General features: G+C 32.0%; 1 protein-coding gene across 1 annotated transcript in view; it reads right to left on the reverse strand.

Moving 5' to 3' along the window:
• pdm3 (POU-domain protein pdm3) overlaps positions 1 to 19,451 on the reverse strand; it is a 101,235-nt gene that overhangs the window by 19,481 nt on the left and 62,303 nt on the right. The window contains exon 5 of the mRNA XM_089092818.1: positions 4,741 to 4,828. Within this exon, the coding sequence (XP_088948944.1) occupies positions 4,741 to 4,828 (88 nt within the window). The remainder of the gene's footprint in view (positions 1 to 4,740; positions 4,829 to 19,451) is intronic.

The raw sequence follows: 19,451 nt of genomic DNA on the forward strand, positions 1-19,451 counted from the left end.
TTTAACAAAAAATTGAAAAAAGAAAAAACAGGTTTAATTTAAATAAAGCAGTGGAACGAAAAGACAAGAAAGAACAAACAAATTTAAATAATAACAAAAATCCGAGTATTTATGTGAGTTATGTTTATTTATTTTTTGGTTATATTTATTTTTTTGGCTATTTTTGGCTATATAGTTATATTTATTTATTTATTTATATATAAATATATTTTTATATATTTATTTATTTTCATTATTTTGTTCTTTTTTTCTCGTGTTAGTTGTCGTTTGACTACTTGTATGATATAGCCCCTATCGCTGAAGTTGTTCATTCGTTGACGCATTATAGAGTCGGCTTTTTCGTTAGTTTCTTTCAGCTTAGCGTGAGACAAGACAGAGAGAAGTGACAGGATAGATGAAAAATATATAATTTGGGCTATATATTTGCACATTACGGGGGGAGGGGATAAAGTATTTGGACAGTGTGAAGTTAGAAAACAATTCCTACTTCATAATATGCAGAATAATATTTAGATGACTAAATTAAAAAAAAATTGGTTCATCTTTCCTTAAAGGTTTTTTTTCGTTGAAAGAGGCTCCCGAACGTTTATCCGAAATATTTGGATTTCTTATTATGTAAAGTTTTGTTGTTGTTTTTCTCTTGTGTTTCTGTTCCACTATTTTATTCAAATTAAAACTGTTTTTTTTTTCACTTTTCTTGTAAATGGAAAAGCAGTGTGATCTAAGAAATTATTTATATAGTTTTAACTCTCAGCCAAAGGACAAACACTGAGCTTTGACCCCACCCTTTCTTACCGAGGTTGGACTGACGTTAACCAATATTAATTACTATTGCAATAACTTGATCATTGATTGGATTTTCTTTTAAAGAAAGTCAAAACTAACGAAGAAACTTCAAACAAAAGTATTAGCAGTTCCAACTTGTTCCAAACAAACTTTGATTTAGCACGAAAAATGTGTAAATATAAATTCTTAATTACTGAAAAATTACCTTCAGTAACAACCTAAGCAGTGAATCATTTCTTATTTAGCGAAAAGAAAAACTACATAAGAGAAAAAGAGAACTAAGCGCATACTTTATCATAACTGCACATGACTATATACTAGGACTATAATATAAAACTGTAATCATGGAACCAAAACTAAAACTATATAGCTATGGCTATGATGTATTGTTGTCGCCAAAACAAAAGAGCCTTCCTCCTAGTATCGGAATTTACCTGACAGCAACAACAATGTATTTAAGATGTTCGGGGGAATAACTATTAGTTAGAGGATTTGACAAGGCCGTATCCAGGGGGGTTAGGAGGTTTTAACCCCCCCCCCCAAAAAAAGAAAGTTTGTCCGACTTATAAAAACGTAATAAAAATGAACATAAACTAATTTTTCAAGTGTTTTTTGAAGTTTTTTTGTAACCACTCCCACCCCCTGAAAAAATCCTGGATACGGCCACGGGATTTGAATTTCAAAAATGCTGTAAATTAATATTATTAGTCGTAGTTATTTCTGCAAAGTTGAAAAAAAAACTGACGTCCTAACTTATTCAAGACGACTAAATACAATTGAATGTACTTTAAATTGAAATTAAGCTACATTATTCACCAAAGAAAATATTCATATATTCACAATAATTTTTTGCATTCTTTATTAGAAGTTATCCAAATTATTAATATTACACCTACTTGAATAGTTGTGCACTTACATATTACAAAAGTGTACTTATGTACTATCTGTAACACACACGCCATATTATATAAGGAAGATACTTAAGAAACTAGTCAAACGGGTTTCTTTCAATAGACAATTGGATTGGAAACCGTGGTTTGTCATTGCCTTTACAATATTCAAACTATTGTTTTTTGGGGTTTAAGGGGGGGGGGAAGGTACCTAGGTTGGGGCAGGTTACGTATTTAATATATGCTATGTTTTACCCCCCCCCCCCGAATGTGCAAATATATAGCTAAAATGTATTTCTATACAATTATATTTTCATCTTATTTTGTTTTATTTCATTAGCATTAACCAAACCTCACTTCTCGCGTGTGTTACAGATAGTACATAAGTACCTACAAAAGTAACCAAGTCATTGAGGAGGGGGTAAAAAAAACTTTTTTTTTTCATATGGTTCTACGCAAACGACGTAAATTTTTACAATAAACAGCTGCACAGTTAGAAAATCACTTGCTGCACTGCTGCACACTCAATACAGTTGTTTATTGTGAAACTTTACGTCGTTTACGTAGAGCCATTAAAAAAACGAAGAGGAAAGCTGACCGCTGGCGTTGTTCTGATCCGTGGCAAAGCTCGTTCACATATTGCTGGTGCAACTCTACGGCTCAACGGCTTCTCGAGCAATTGCAATGCAACATTTTTGATCATACGCCACATAGCACCCAGCAATTAGCACCCAGCGACTTTCATCTCTTGCTGAACCGAAGACGTGGTTTTGAGGGATGTGCTTTCAAACCAATGAGAACCTCCAAACCAATGTGAAGGATCATTTGAATTCATTGGTGGCAACATTCTTTGAAGAGGGTATTGAAAAGCTTATGACAAATGCACAGCTGTGACATATGACAAATGTCCCAATCTTTTCAGTGATTATGTCAAAAGATATGTACAATCTACATTGCTTATGACATATGTACAGTTGCGACATATGACAAATGTCTCAATCTCTTCAGTGATTATGTCAAAAGATATGTACAATCTACATTGCTTATGACATATGTACAGTTGTGACATATGACAAATGTCCCAATCTTTTCAGTGATTATGTCAAAAGATATGTACAATCTACATTGCTTATGACATATGTACAGTTGAGACATATGACAAATGTCTCAATCTCTTCAGTGATTATGTCAAAATATATGTACAATCTACATTGCTTATGACATATGTACAGTTGCGACATATGACAAATGTCTCAATCTCTTCAGTGATTATGTCAAAAGATATGTACAATCTACATTGCTTATGACATATGTACAGTTGTGACATATGACAAATGTCCCAATCTTTTCAGTGATTATGTCAAAAGATATGTACAATCTACATTGCTTATGACATATGTACAGTTGCGACATATGACAAATGTCTCAATCTCTTCAGTGATTATGTCAAAAGATATGTACAATCTACATTGCTTATGACATATGTACAGTTGAGACATATGACAAATGTCACAATCTGTTCAGTGATTATGTCAAAAGATATGTACAATCTACATTGCTTATGACATATGTACAGTTGCGACATATGACAAATGTCTCAATCTCTTCAGTGATTATGTCAAAAGATATGTACAATCTACATTGCTTATGACATATGTACAGTTGCGACATATGACAAATGTCTCAATCTCTTCAGTGATTATGTCAAAAGATATGTACAATCTACATTGCTTATGACATATGTACAGTTGTGACATATGACAAATGTCCCAATCTTTTCAGTGATTATGTCAAAAGATATGTACAATCTACATTGCTTATGACATATGTACAGTTGCGACATATGACAAATGTCTCAATCTCTTCAGTGATTAAATAAAAAAAAAGTTTTTTGAGCTGAGAGAAAGGAGCGACATTAAAACTTAAAACGAATAGAAATTATTCCGCACATGAAAGTGGCTGTCCCTTCCTCAACGCCTCACTCTTTACGCTAAAGTTTTTTATGTTTTAAAAAATAAAGTTGTGAGACAGAGTCAAACTTTAGCATAAGGAGCGAGGCGTTGAGGAGGGTACAGCCCCTTTCATAGATGGAATAATTTCTGTTCGTTTTAACTTTTAATGTCGCTCCTTACTTTCAGTTAATAAAACTTGTTTTTTACTTAATTTCTGAACGTTTTTGAATTAATGCAGCTTTGATTTTGGCTCATCGTAAATAAATAATAAAAAAAAAAAAAAAATCATGTTAATTTTAATTTTTTTTGGCTAGTTTCTCGAAATTTTGTTCTGATGTAACTTACGAATTAACTTATGTAACGACCTTCTATATTCGTATATTTTTATGATGTATATTAGGGGGTTCGCCCCCTAGGCAATACCTCGCTCTTTACGCTAACGTTCAAATTCTATTCCAAATCTTTAAGAATGACCCCTTAATCACCAAGGCCGATCACAAAATCACACGAGCGAGGTAATGACTAGGGGGCGAACTTTTTTCCGCACCTGGAAAAAAGAAAAAAAAAGAAAAACAAATAAACACGCATTCGTGATCTTTCTTCTGGCAAAAAATACAAAATTCCACATTTTTATAGATATGAGCTGGAAACTTCTATAGTAGGGTTCTCTAATACGCTGAATATGATAGTGTGATTTTAATTAAAGTTCTATGACTTGTAGGGGTGGTGTTTCCCCCCCTTTTTTCAAAAATAAAACAAATTTCCTCAGGCGCGTAACTTTTGATGAGCAAGATTAAATTTGATGAGACTTATATATCTGAAATCGGCATAAAAATAAGATCCTTTTTTATGTATCTATTGGTATCAAAATACCGTTTTTTAGAGTTTAGGTTACTATTGAGCCGGGTTGCTTCTTACTTACAGTTCATTACCACAAACTGTTTGATTATGTCAAAAGTAACTGAAAGTGTACCAATCTTTTAGTAATAAAATTACTGTTTTATATGAACGTCTGTTTTATTTATAGCCTATCAATGGTTAAAAAAAAAAAAAAAAAAAAAAAAAAACACCATAAAATCCTAAATATTGTAGATGAGAAAGAAAAACGGTACCAGAAATTTGTACATCCGAATTCCCGGACAGGATTGTCCCACCATTTATGAATATTGGTTGTGGTAACCCATTCCCAGGTCTCTGCACCTAAAATAAATGGGGGAAAATAAGTATGTTATTGTTCAGACAATCCCTTAAGCAATTGACTCTGAAATATTTATTCAATAGTAACATGAATATAAAACATCTGTATGTAAGAACGGTATTGTCTACCAGTCACTCGGTCTCGTGGTTTTTCCACAGTTTCCATGATTTTTCATGTAATTCGTCATATTTTGATGTTTCAACAAATACCTCCTCTCCGAAAGAAATCTGCGGAAGAGACTGATAAGAAGAGAGAGAAAAGTAGTCATAATAATAGTAGCATCTAATAGTAGCGAGAATACAAAAAGAAAGAAAAAAAAATATCTAAGAAATTAGACGGCAAAGTCTAATTAGATTTAGATTTTTAGGCATAAGCAAATTGATAGGATATAATGAAAATCCGAAGCGTCAGCAGGTCCGACTCTTAGAGTTGGGAGGAAGGGCAAAATCTGGAAAAAGCATTTCCAAGGCAGTATCTTTCAATTATTCCAGGGGTTCGTTTGGACTATCTCAGGGAGGGAGATTCCCCTCCCTTGTATGTAGGTGACGATAAAAACGGGTAAGGTTTTATACGTAAATTTGAAATTTGAGGAGTAAAAACTGACTTAAAATATTTGACACATACTGTGTGCTTGTCAAAAAAGATAGCTCAAGAAATAGGGGCAGAATAAAAAGTAATTCCAGGAGGGGGGGAAAAGGTGGTGTTTTGAAAATTAAATGCCTATTATTCTTGAAAAGCATCAGTCTTTAACTATATGTTACACGTATTTGCACTTTTCCGTATTCTTTGGCTTACATAAGGGGAGGCAAATACCCAGTTTCTTCCTTCCTCCCTTGCAAGAAAGCGTGTCAAGTAGTATAGGCCTAGTATTAATTTTCCTGGGAAGGAAACGTAAAAACCTAATACACTTAGTGGCAAGCTGTAAATTAATATTTATCTTAAAATGTTTCTTACTTCAATTTTGCCTTACGGTTCTTTCACGCTGTGCCGTAGAACGGTACTGTTCTATTAGCTAGGCAACACGCGAGACAGCGACTCGAGAACATGGTTGCCACAATTAATAAAATTTTACTAAATTTAGTAAAAACGGATCTGAGTTAGTAAATTTAATAAATCGAGGTCAAGTTTAGTAAATTTTAGAAAAACAATTTAAATTTAGAAATTTTTTAGTAGCTTTCGGGCACCAAAAACTACCAATAGCAGTAAATTGCAATCTACTCAGACAGTAAATTACTGTGTAATATACGGAGCTGCACAAAGCAACAGAAGGATTGATTCATTCGTTACTCTTGATTGTTTCACCGGTGCCAGGACAGCATCCCGTAAGGAGATGGCAAGTAAAAGTCGTCAAGTACAGACAAGGCTTACTAGGCGGGGTGTCGCTTGCAATCTGTTTCCGGTAGAATCTTTTCTCCCAGTAAGATACTGTAGGGGTGATGAGGCAACTGTTGCCCTTTTGAATTCACTTTTTGCAGGTGCAAACGGACATATGTTGTTCGACTCGGTCAAGTCTGCAAGAAACGATTTGAAGAAACAGGACAGCAGTTTACCGACCGGTGAAAATTCACAGCAGGTTGTTGTTTCTCTTTCTCCGACTGTTGTCACCGACCCCCATGGAACAAAACTAGTCTAGTAACAGACTTATGAAGGAGTCATAAAAAAGAGACCCTTCAAGGTGGATATTGCTTCTGTACTGCACAAGCCCACGCCTACCCTCAACCAATCAGAAGTAGCTCCACGCTTTTTAGGGAAAGGAAATATTCAGCTTCCCCCAACTCCAACGACTTAATATTGTCAGCCTATGCAGGGACATCTGAATAAAAAAATAAAAAAATAAAATAATAATAAAATTCGAGTGACAAGCAACAGCAGTTGGTTTATTTAAAGGAAAACAAAAGAAAAGAGGAAGAGACAGAGAAAAGAGGAAAAGAGAAAAAAAGGAAAAAAGATTGTGAAAATACTATTGATTTTCCTCGTATTGTAAAAATCGATGCTTGATGGTGCGCATCCGGAGGTAGCCGCACACGTAAAAAATTTTTTTGGAGCATTTAGTAAAAACAGATGCGATTTCGTAAATTTTTCCTCTCAGATTTAGTAAATCCTTCCAGACCAGGGTGGCAACACTGCTCGAGAAACGCAAAGATCAAATAGGCATTACCCGGTAATTCCTATGAGACGCTGAATAAACAAGGGGTTTCTCACTCTGGGAACTATATTTAAACTTTAGTTTTTTGGGGTTTAGGGGGGGGGGGAAAAGGTACCTAGGTTAGGTTAGGTTACATATTTAATATATGCTATGCTTTACTCCCACCCCCTAATGTGCAAATATAGAGCCAAATTTTTTTTCTAAACAATTAAATCTTCATCATATTTTGTTTTATTTCATTAGCATTAACCAAACTTCACTTCTCGCATATTGCCTAGCTCATAGAACAGTACCCGTAGAACCTTTCAAACTTATATTACTTAACACTTTACGATATGTTGTGGTAATATTACGGAGCAAATTTTGTCCATAACGCAATCTGTTCTAAGTAGACTCGACCTCCACTTAGAAATTAAATTAAAAACAACTATTTTTTCCTACTGAAAGTAAGGAGCGACATTAAAACTTAAAACGAACAGAAATTATTACGTATATGAGGGGGTTTGCCCCCTAGTCAATACCTCGCTCGTTAGGCAAAAGTTTGAATTGTGTTTAAATTCTTTAAGAATGGCCCCTGAATCACAAAGGTCGTTTAATTAGAATACATAGCTCTTTTGAAAGTACTAAACAAACTTTAGCACAAAGAGCGAGGTATTGACTAGGGGGCGAACCCCCTCATATACGTAATAATTTCTGTTCGTTTCAAGTTTTTTTATTGCTCCTTACTTTCAGTTGAAAAAACCTGTTTTTTTTATTTAATTTCTGATCGTTCTTTAAATAATGCTGGGAAATCCTGCACCCTCTTTATAGAAATTTCCCTTCCATGAAAACATCCCCAATGGAAAAATCCTCCCACGGCCACGTTTGATTTGGCGCGAGTTTACTTCACTCGTATATTACATTCTTGAGAAGTCAATATACCTAGCAGGAACAAAATAGAATTTCTTGATTAGCAATCAATAAACTTCGAAAACGCATTAATAAACTTTTCATAGAAAGCCTGTCACCCATGATACGAGCTTGAATCTCAATCTCCATTCCACATTATTAAGTCTGAACAATTTACTTGTTATGTTAGACGATGAATGTGATGGTTTTATGGATTTGTACATTAGGCTAGTGTGAAAGGTTATATTCAACGTAATATAACTTAAACACTTTCCACATTGCATTGAGAATTTTGTACGTAGTGCGAAAGCCGCTTTATTCAGACTTGCAGATAAGAATTTGCACGAACTCTATGCGCATTTGCACGAACTCTCTTTGATTGTGCGCATCAAAGAGAGTGGTCTTTAAAAAAGGCACTGATGAATGGTTTACGGGTCATACAATTGAATAGGATTTATTTGCGCTTAAAACCCATAGGCCAAGGCAAAATATAAAAAAAAAACAAAGAAAATTACACAGAAATTAAAAAAAATCCTAACACAATCCTACATAAACCTAGCTCTATTTTCCATCGCGAGACAAAAAAATCTTGCCAAATTTCTAACACCCGTAAAACATTTATCCGCACACACTCTCACCAACCACTCAAAATCAAAAGCCTCCCTACCAAACACTTCAATTCTCCAATCATTCATTCACAAATCTTCACATTCACACAAAAAGTGATATGCACTTTCATTCAAACCTCCAGACATAAGACAAAAATATGGACATACTCGCATTGGGGTCACACCACAGTTTATAGAATTAGCAGTATGATCATACCCTGTCTCACCCATTATAAAAACCCGGACCAAGGTGTGAGTGCTCCAGAGAACGTTTTTGCAGATATAAACATAAGCGGCATTAGATATTTCCACGGGTAGACAAGTCAGATTTCTCTTGGACACGAAACAAGTGGAAACCCGCTATTACGAATAATGCACTTTGTAACCATTTCTCATTGATTGACGGAAATAGACTAACCCGCTAATGTAGAAATAAGTGGGAGGAGCTTTTTGTTCGTACCGAGAATGAAGACCAGAAATGATCTACGATAAACTTACTGGATAATTCTATAAACTGTGGGTCACACACATGACACATGGGACATACTCGCATTAGGGTATGGGCTTGAATTGCATCGCTCCACTGCCGACACATAGGGAATTGGGCTTTTCACAGAGCACTGCAGATTGAATAGCTTCTTTTTTGTACTTTAAAACTTGGAAACCTCATTTGATTAGCAACAACAAAACTGTACATATCTCATGGATTTTATCTGATCTAAACCGAAAATTATTTAATGGAAGTAACCAAAATTTATATTTAGCCCAGTGGATCATATCATATTTTTATACAATTTACATAAGACAATATAATATATAATTATATGGTCTCCTACTATTTTCCATTATTATAGCATTATAATGTCAAACTATTATCCCTATCATTTTATACGGCAAGTCAATAATCAATACAATTTATATTGTCTTCAACTTAATTTATTCAAATAGAATATTACCAGGTGAAGCTCTGTAATTCACAAAAATATATTGGTATATATATATATATATCTCTTCCCCAGCAATCTCATGTTTTATTTTATTTAATTTGTTTTTTTTTTAACCCCTCCTAGGCGGAATTAACGCGTGTAAGGGGCTGATGTCAGGACAAAAAGAAGTAATGACAATAATAGTAACAATATAGTTTCAAATATGTAACGTTTGCTACGTTTAAGATTACCTATAATGCTATTAATAACACTGGGGGCCCCCGACCCCTTCCCCCAAAATTCTTTCGGACACCCTCTTTCCTTGTTTTGTTTCTGTTTTTCACTCTTTTTAAAAAAAATAGATTCGTCAATTTGGTCAATTATTGGCGCCCTTGTCACATTGCCGCCCCCTCCCCCAAAGATTAGCTTATTGGCGCTCTTGTCATATCCCCCTCCCAAGATTTTGATCTAGATCCGTCCCTGATTAATAACAAAAATAGCAGTAGTATTAACCAAGATAATCACATTAGTTTTTATTATAAAAAATAACAACTCTTGTGGAAAAAGGTAAGACTAAGAAGTTTAAAATAGCCGCTGAAATTCAAAGATCATCTTTTTAATTAGCTTTTGTTCTCTATCCCATAATCAGAGCTTTTTTCTTTCCTTGGGTGTTTTAATTTTCACAAATTTCTGTGGCATTAATTCACGAATACATCGGTCATGGGTAGGCTTTTTTCAGATCAGAGTAGACGTGCTTTATTTATTAGAGATGAGAGGAATTTCCCAAGAATCGATAAAGCATCCCTCCCCAACAACTGAAATCGCCTAATGAACCATATCATAGTCCCTCTAAGTTTTACATCCCTTGACAACTTAGAGATCGATCAATCCCTCTCCGGGAAAAAAATTCGAGTGGAAATGTCAGCTGGATATAGCTGCAAAGAGGGGAGAAATGTATTATTTCTTTCTCAGGTACACACAAACAGTTTTTTAGTGAAGTTCCGAAGAATACTTTTCGGGGAGGGGTCCCAAAAATCTAAATTAAGAAATTTAAATCAAAAATCTACCCGAACCCCTCTCTCAAATACAGGATGAGAGTAGTAACCGTTCTATATATTTGACGATTACATTGACGGTTACAAGCCTAACCGTACAATGAATTGAAAGTTTACATACATATCTATGCCTTAGGCGTAAGTTTGAATGTATACTTTCAATGCATTGTACGGTTACCAGGGTCATTTGCCTATTACAATGAACTCTACATGGGTTGATAGACATGTTTTCTATTATGACACCCATTTTTGGAGGACAGCCAGAGAGTGAGAGCGACGGTCACACTAACTACTTGAGTAGTTGTTGTATTCTGATATATGTTAAAAGTCATATTATTAATATACTTTAATTAAACTATAATAGTTTTTTTTATTTGAGTGGATATTAGTGGAGAAAAAAAAAATGAGTGGTGCATTTATTCTTTTAATGTGTTTCATTAATATAACGAGTCATGCATTTGAAATGGGTAATTACTTCTTTAGTTTACGAGATTTGCGAATTTTTTTTTTTCGAAAAGATATTTGCGTAGACGCTTACAAGGGACATTGCTAGAAAGTATTCAATAGCTTAATTGAAAAGTAACGATAGAATGACATTGTGACTTGACCTAGCTTTACCTCGCCGATGTGGTCTGTATAATACTTAAGTAACTTTTGAAAAATATTGTCAATTTAAAAAGAACTGGCTGAAATGTGTTAGGAGGGGGGTGGGTTGCATAGAGGGGGGAGGTGCACGAGGGGTCAGTTACAGAGGATACAGTTGCACGGAGGGATGTCGGTTATACACGGGTTCAGTTACAAGGGGGGTTCAGTTGCACGGGGGGTATCCCTTTTTTTTTTCGTAAATCGGGCTCCCTGTTTTCAAAATCCCTTTTTCTTCTGAGGCTTGGAGCATTTGGTGACTAGATATTACACGTCCTGAAAGTTAGCCCGGAGGGTCAGTGGTACAGGGTTTTCAGTTCTAACGGGGGTCAGGTACCCGTGGTGTTCAGGGGACCGGGGGTTACCCCTTTTTTTTTTCTTAAATATGTATCCCGGATTTAAATATAAATGTTTATTATGAGGATTGGAGCATTTGATGACTAGATATTAAACGTAATTAAATTTAGCACGGAGGTTCAGTTGTACAGGGGTTTCAGTTATACAGGGGTTCAGTTACATGGGGGTTCTTTGTGTTAAATAGGTAGTTTTTGTATCTTTTAAAAGAACTTTACGGGGATTGAGAGACTCAGTTGCCTAATTCCGTGTGATTTTTATTTACTTGATGCTCATTAAAAACGAACTTTGTGTGTTAAATAAGTAGTTTTTGTATCTTTTAAAAGATCTTTTCGGGGATTGAGAGACTCAGTTGCCTAATTCCGAGTGATTTTTATTTACTTGTTTGTCATTAAAAACGAAATTTTGTTGTTAAATAAGTAGTTTTTGTATCTTTTAAAAGATCTTTACGGGGATTGAGAGACTCAGTTGCCTAATTCCGTGTGATTTTTCTTTACATGATGGTCATTAAAAAAGAAATTTTTGTGTTAAATAAGTAGTTTTTGTGTCTTTTACAAGAGCTTTACGGGGATTGAGAGACTCAGTTGCCTAATTCCGTGGGATTTTTCTTTAATTGATGTTCATTAAAAACGAAATATTTGTGTACATTTATTACATATATTAAATATTATTATTGATTAACGGGGCTTTATAGTCTAAGGTGACTAATTCATTTTGATTTTTCTTTACTTGTTTGTCATTAAAAACGTATTTTTAGTGTTAAATAAGTAGTTTTTGTATCTTTTAAAAGAACTTTACGGGGATTGAGAGACTCAGTTGCCTAAGTCCGTTTGATTTTTCTTTACCTGTTTGACATTAAAAAATAAATTTTTGTGTTAAATTAGCAGTTTTGGTATCATTTAAAAGAGCTTTACGGGGATTGAGAGACTCAGTTGCCTAATTCCGTGTGATTTTTCTTTACTTGATGGTCATTAAAAACGAAATTTTTGTGTTAAATAATTTGATTTTGTATCTTTTAAAAGAGCTTTACGTGGATTGAGAGACTCAGTTGCCAACTTCCGTGTGTTTTTTATTTACTTGGTGGTCATTAAAAACGAAATTTTTGTGTTAAATAAGTAGTTTTTGTAACTTTTAAAGGAGCTTTACGGGGTTTGAGAGACTCAGTTGCCTAATTCCGTGTGGTTTTTCCTTACTTGATAGTCATTAAAAACGAAATTTTTGTGTTAAATAAGTAGTTTTTCTATATTTTAAAAGAGCTTTACGGGGTGTGAGAGACTCAGTTGCCTGTTTCCTAGAGGTTTTTGTTTACTTGGTGGTCGTTAAAAACGAAATTTTTGTGTTAAATAAGTATTTTTTGAATCTTTTAAAAGAGCTTTACGTGGTTTGAGAGACTCAGTTGCCTATTTCAGTGTGGTTTTTCTTTAATTGGTAGTAATTAAAAACAAAATTTTAGTGTTAAATAAGTAGTTTTTGTATCTTTTAAAAGAGCTTTTAGGGGTTTGAGAGACTCAGATGCCGGTTTCAGTGTGGTTTTTATTTACTTGGTGGTCATTAAAAACGAAATTTTTGTGTTAAATAAGTAGTTTTTGTAACTTTTAAATTAGCTTTAAGGGGATTGAGAGACTCAGTTACCCAATTCCGTTTGTTTTTTATTTTCTTGGTTGTCGTTAAAAAATAAATTTTTGTTTTAAATAAGTAGTTTTTGTATCTTTTAAAAGAGCTTTACGGGGTTTGAGAGACTCAGTTGCCTAATTCCGTGTGGTTTTTCCTTACTTGGTAGTCATTAAAAACGAAATTTTTTTGTTAAATAAGTAGTTTTTCTATCTTTTAAAAGAGCTTTAAGGGGTTTGAGAGACTCAGTTGCCTTTTTCCGTGTGGTTTTTGTTTACTTGGTGGTCGTTAAAAACGAAATTTTTGTGTTAAATAAGTAGTTTTTGCATCTTTTAAAAGAGCTTTAAGGGGTTTGAGAGACTCAGTTGCCTAATTCCGTGTGGTTTTTCTTTACTTGGTAGTCATTAAAAAATAAATTTTCGTGTTAAATAAGTAGTTTTTTTATATTTTAAAATATCTTTAATGGGTTTGAGAGACTCAGATGACTGTTTCAGTGTTGTTTTTATTTAATTTTTTTTAAATAAAAACGAAATTTTTGTTTTAAATAATTAGTTTTTGTATCTTTTAAAATATATTTAAGGGGTTTGAGAGACTCTGTAATGCACTAGTTTTTCAGTAAAGACACTCAATATCCTAAAAGTGTTTAATTCAAACTTTTTTAGAACTTCGAAATTTCTCAACTTTATTTATTTCTTTATTTCTGTACATAACTTAAAATGTCAAAATATGATTACAGTTCTAACAATTGCGCTCTATGATTGGTCAGAGACACGATGTGACTTTCCCACTGGAATTCTATGACATGTTATTGACAGCGCTCTGTGATTGGTCAGAGACACGATGTGACTTTGACACTGGTATTCTATGACTGGTTATTGACACAACCTAATCTATTGCATGTATTAAATCAGTATTTTTTACGCAGTGGAACGATAAACACATAAGTCATATCTTTAAAAAAAGTGAAGATGGAACATTTTAATAAAGTGTGTTTACATAACAAGGTTATTGTAGCATTGAATGCCGACAAAAAGAAATATTTAAACTTTGAAACAAGTACAGGTGGTAGCACTATTGGAAATGTATGCATGCATTGTCATGACAGTAAGGAATTAAATTTCTTTGGAATACCGAAAAAATTCAACTCTTATGTTGGTGGTTATGCGAGATTGAGATCTCCAGAGATGATTGCACTCAAAGAGAATGCCAACATAAAAATAATCATTGATGATAGAGGACAACTCCTTGCTACTGTTGCAGGTAACACATGACCTACTGATACATCCAATCGTCACCTTTCAGGTATTAGCATTCAACGGAAGATCAATAAAAGAAAGGCCTACTCTTCTACTAATATCGTAAACCATATCTTGTCTACGTGCCGAAACTGTTACCTGTGTAAAAATAATGTGATAATAGACAGTGAAATTGACAGAAAAATAAAAAGGGCATTGTCAGAAAATATAACGATGGAATATAAAGATGAATCGATGAAAAACAAAGCACCAGCAAACGTTACTGACATTGGTCAAACAGTCATTGAACCAAATAATACCAAAGACGAAAAGCATATTGAGCCTTTTGATGAGACACCAGTAAAAATTGTGTATGACTCAAAATGGAATAATGATTATTCTACTGATTACGAACTAAGAGAAGACAATAGATATAATATCAAGAGAGAACATGGTGAACTATTTTATGGAACAGATTCAAAATGTCCAAAGTTAATTGTTGATATTAATAATGTATCATAATATATTTATTGTATTAATATTCTACATAGCATTATTTCATTAAAAATATATTTTGCATTACATTGTTATGTGTTCATTATTTTTAGAGTAAGCTAGCATATCAAACGCTTAGAATGTCTAATAAAACGTCGGAGATGTAAGAAAAGGAATTTGCATACATCTATTGTCAGACACATGAGGACAAATTTTTTCTTGAATTCACCTCCTGGATAAATAAAAAAAAGACATTTCATTCAAGAAATTATGACGAAACTCTAAGTAAGCTACAAACTCTGTCTTGAAGTTACCTCATGGATACACAATGCAGAAATTTCATTTAAGAAATTATCAAAAATTGTAAGTAAGTAGCAAATTCTTTCAAAAATATATTAATAAGTTTAATCAATAAATATCTTTTAGATTAACACTTCTTTATTATTTATAATATTTTTATTCATTTCATTAAATTATGAAGAAATTGTAAGTAAGTAACAATAGATTTCTTGAATTCGCTTCCTGGACACAATACAGATATTTAATTCAAGAAATCATAATAAAATCGCAAGTAAGTAATAAAGTCTTTATTGATTTCCCCCTATTGTATACACAATACTGAAATTTCATTCAAGAAATTATGTATGAATTCTAAATAGGTAACACACTCATGTTACCTCATGGATACACAATGCAGAAATTTCATTTAAGAAATTATCAAAAATTTTAAGTAAGTATCAAATTCTTTCTTGAATTCACCTCCTGGGTAAATAAAAAAGACAGTTCATTAAAGAAATTATGAAAAAATTGTAAGTAAGTAGCAAATTATTTCTTGAATTCACCTGCTGAATAAACAAAAAAGACATTTCGTTCGAGAAATTATGACAAAATTCAAAGTAAGTAACAAACTCTTTATTGTTTTCATGACTTAGATACACGTTGTAGAAATTTAATTCAAGAAATTATGAAAAAATTCTCAGTAAGTAGCAATTTCTTTCTTGAAGTCAACTCTTGTATACAAAATACTTAAATTTCATTTAAGAAATTATGAAAAAAAACAATTTCTTTCTTGAAGTCAACTCTTGGATACACAATACAGAAATTTCATTCAAGAAATTATGAAAATATTTGTAAGTGAGTAACAAACTCTTTTTGTTTCCACCTCTTGGATATACAATACAGATACTTAATTCGAGAAATTTTGAAAAAATCTAAAGTAATTAAATTTTTTTTTCTCTTTATCAAAAACAAATTTAACTTATCTACACTATTTATAAATCTAACTAAGTAAATTAGGAAAAAAAATTCTCAGTCAGTAACAATTTCTTTCTTGAAGTCAACTCAAGGATACACAATACGGAAATTTCATTCAAGAATTTCATGACTTAGATACACGATGTAGAAATTTGATTCAAGAAATTATGAAAAATTCTCAGTAAGTAACAATTTCTTTCTTGAAGTCGTCTCTTGGATACACACTGCGGAAATTTCATTCAAGAAATTATGAAAATATTTGTAAGTAAGTAACAAACTCTTTATTGATTTCACCTCTTGGATATACAGTACAGATACTTCATTCAAGAAATTGTGAAAAAATCGCAAGTAAGTAACTTTTTTCTCTTTATCACAAACAATTTTCACTTAGCTAAATGATGTAGAAATTTAATTCAAGAAATTATTGAAAAATTCTCAGTAAGTAACAATTTCTATCTTGAAGTCAACTCTTGGATACGCAATACGGAAATTTCATTCAAGAAATTATGAAAAAATTGTAACTAATTAGAAATGTCTTTAAGGAAGTTAGCTGCTTGACAAACAAACAAGTTAGTTCTTAAAATATTCTATTATACACGTATAAGTAAGGAAAACAATCCTTATTGATTTATCAATAGAGACATACGAAGCAGAAATAAATTAAATGACATACTTACAATAGTATAATAATCAGACTATCATTAGGTATTTAATTATAATGTTGGATAAAAAAAAAAAAAAACAAAAAAAATACGTTAAATAAATATTGAAAAAATTAAATTTAATAAAAAAAAATTATTTTTTTAACGATTTTTATATAAGATTTATAAATTAAATTCATGAAATTATTAAAAAAAGAATCCTTAAGTAACAATTTCTTTCTTGAAGTTAACTATTGGATACACAATACGGAAATTTCAGCAATACGGACATTTGATTCAAGAAATTATGAAAAAATTGTAACTAAGTAGCAAATTCTTTCTTGAATTTACCTGCTGGACAAACAAAAGAAATTTCGTTCAAGAAATTATGACAAAATTCTAAGTAGTAACAAATCTTTATTGTTTTCACGAGTTAGATATACGACCTAGAAATTTAATTCAAGAAATTATGAAAAATTCTCAGTCTAAGTAGCAAATTTTCTTGAATTCACCTGTTGGATAAACAAAAAAAAAAAAGACATTTCGTTCAAGAAATTATGACAAAATTTAAGTAAGTAACAAACTTTATTGTTTTCACGAGTTAGATATACGATGTAGAAATTAAATTCATGAAATTATGAAAAAATTCTCAGTAAGTAACCATTTCTTTCTTGAAGTCAACTCTTGGATACACAATACGGAAATTTCAATCAAGAAATTATGAAAATATTTGTAATTAATTAACAAACTATTTATTAATTTAAACTCTTGGATATACAGAAAAGATAATTAATTCAAGAAATTATGAAAAATTCGCAAGTAAGTAGCTTTTTTTTTTCTTCATCACAAACAATTTTCACTTATCTACACGTTGTGTGAAATTTAATTCAAGAAATTATGAAAAAAAATTTTCAGTAAGTAACAATTTCTTTCTTGAAGTCAACTCTTGGATACACACAAAACGGAAATTTCATTCAAGAAATTATAAAAAATATTTGTAAGTAAGTAACAAGTTCTTTATTGATTTCACCTCTTGAATATACAGTACAGATACTTCATTCAAGAAACGTGATTAAACACGTTTTGAAACTACATGCTATTTGTATGCCTTTCCTTGGCACCTTTCCAAATGAACAGGGATTCCCACTGGTTCCTACACATTGCAAAAAGTGAGCAGTACGAAAACTCCACGTTTTCAACCAGACTGGTTTTTAGGGACCAATAAGGAGAGATATGCAAATTCGACATAGCTTTATTTCATTTTTTTAAGGTTCATTTAGCCGACGGTACGGGGGCGCACGAAACGAGGGGTAAAAGTCCCTTAAAAAAAAATCATATTAATCTGTTTCGACTGTACATCTAGATCCGGATTTGTGACTTAAAAACCAGGCTGGTTTTCAACGTGGAGGTTTAGTACTGCTAACTTTTTTGCAAGGTGTAGGACCCAGTGGGGACTCCCTGTTCGTTTGGAAAGGTGCCAAGGAAAGGCATACAAAGAGCATGTAGTTTCAAAACGTGTTTAATCACGTTTCTTGAATGAAGTATCTGTACCGTGTATTCAAGAGGTGAAATCAATAAAGAGCTTGTTACTTACTTACAAATATTTTTTATAATTTCTTGAATGAAATTTCCGTATTGTGTGTATCCAAGAGTTGACTTCAAGAAATAAATTGTTACTTACTGAAAATTTTTTTTAATAATTTCTTGAATTAAATTTTCCACATCGTGTAGCTAAGTGAAAATTGTTTGTGATAAAGAAAAAAAAAGCTACTTACTTGCGATTTTTTCATAATTTCTTGAATGAAGTATCTGCACTGTATATCCAAGAGGTGTAATTAATAAAGAGTTTGTTACTTACTTACAAATATTTTCATAATTTCTTGAATGAAATTTCCGTATTGTGTATCCAAGAGTTAACTTCAAGAAAGAAATGGTTACTTACTGAGAATTTTTTTCATAATTTCATTAATTTAATTTCTACATCTTATATCTAACTCGTTAAAACAATAAAGTTTTTTACTTACTTATAATTTTGTCATAATTTCTTGAACAAAATTTCTTTTTTTTTTTTTTTTTGTTTATCCAACAGGTGAATTCAAGAAAGAATTTGCTACTTAGACTTAGAATTTTTTCATAATTTCTTGAATTAAATTTCTAGGTCGTATATCTAACTCGTGAAAACAATAAAGAGTTTGTTACTTACTTAGAATTTTGTCATAATTTCTTGAACGAAATTTCTTTTTTTGTTTGTCCAGCAGGTAAATTCAAGAAAGAATTTGCTACTTAGTTACAATTTTTTCATAATTTCTTTAATCAAATTTCAGTATTGCTGAAATTTCCGTATTGTGTATCCAAGAGTTAACTTCAAGAAAGAAATGGTTACTTACTGAGAATTTTTTTCATAATTTAATTAATTTAATTTCTACATCGTATATCTAACTCGTTAAAAAAATAAATTTTTTTAATTACTTATAATTTTTTAATAATTTCTTGAACGAAATTTCTTTTTTTTTTTTTTTTTTTTTATCCAACAGGTGAATTCAATAAAGAATTTGCTAATTATACTTAGAATTTTTTAATAATTTCTTGAATTAAATTTATAGGTCGTATATATAAATCGTTAAAAAAAAAAATAGTTTGTTACTTACTTAGACTTTTGTCATAGTTTCTTGAACGAAATTTATGTTGTGTTTGTCCATCAGGTAAATTCAAGAAAGATTTTGCTACTTATTTGCAATTTTTTCATAATTTCTTGAATCAAATTTCCGTA

This window comes from Artemia sp. Qi Xiang Cuo, chromosome 8 (genome assembly GCF_049724085.1).
Source record: "Artemia sp. Qi Xiang Cuo chromosome 8, ASM4972408v1, whole genome shotgun sequence".
Taxonomy (NCBI): domain Eukaryota; kingdom Metazoa; phylum Arthropoda; class Branchiopoda; order Anostraca; family Artemiidae; genus Artemia; species Artemia sp. Qi Xiang Cuo.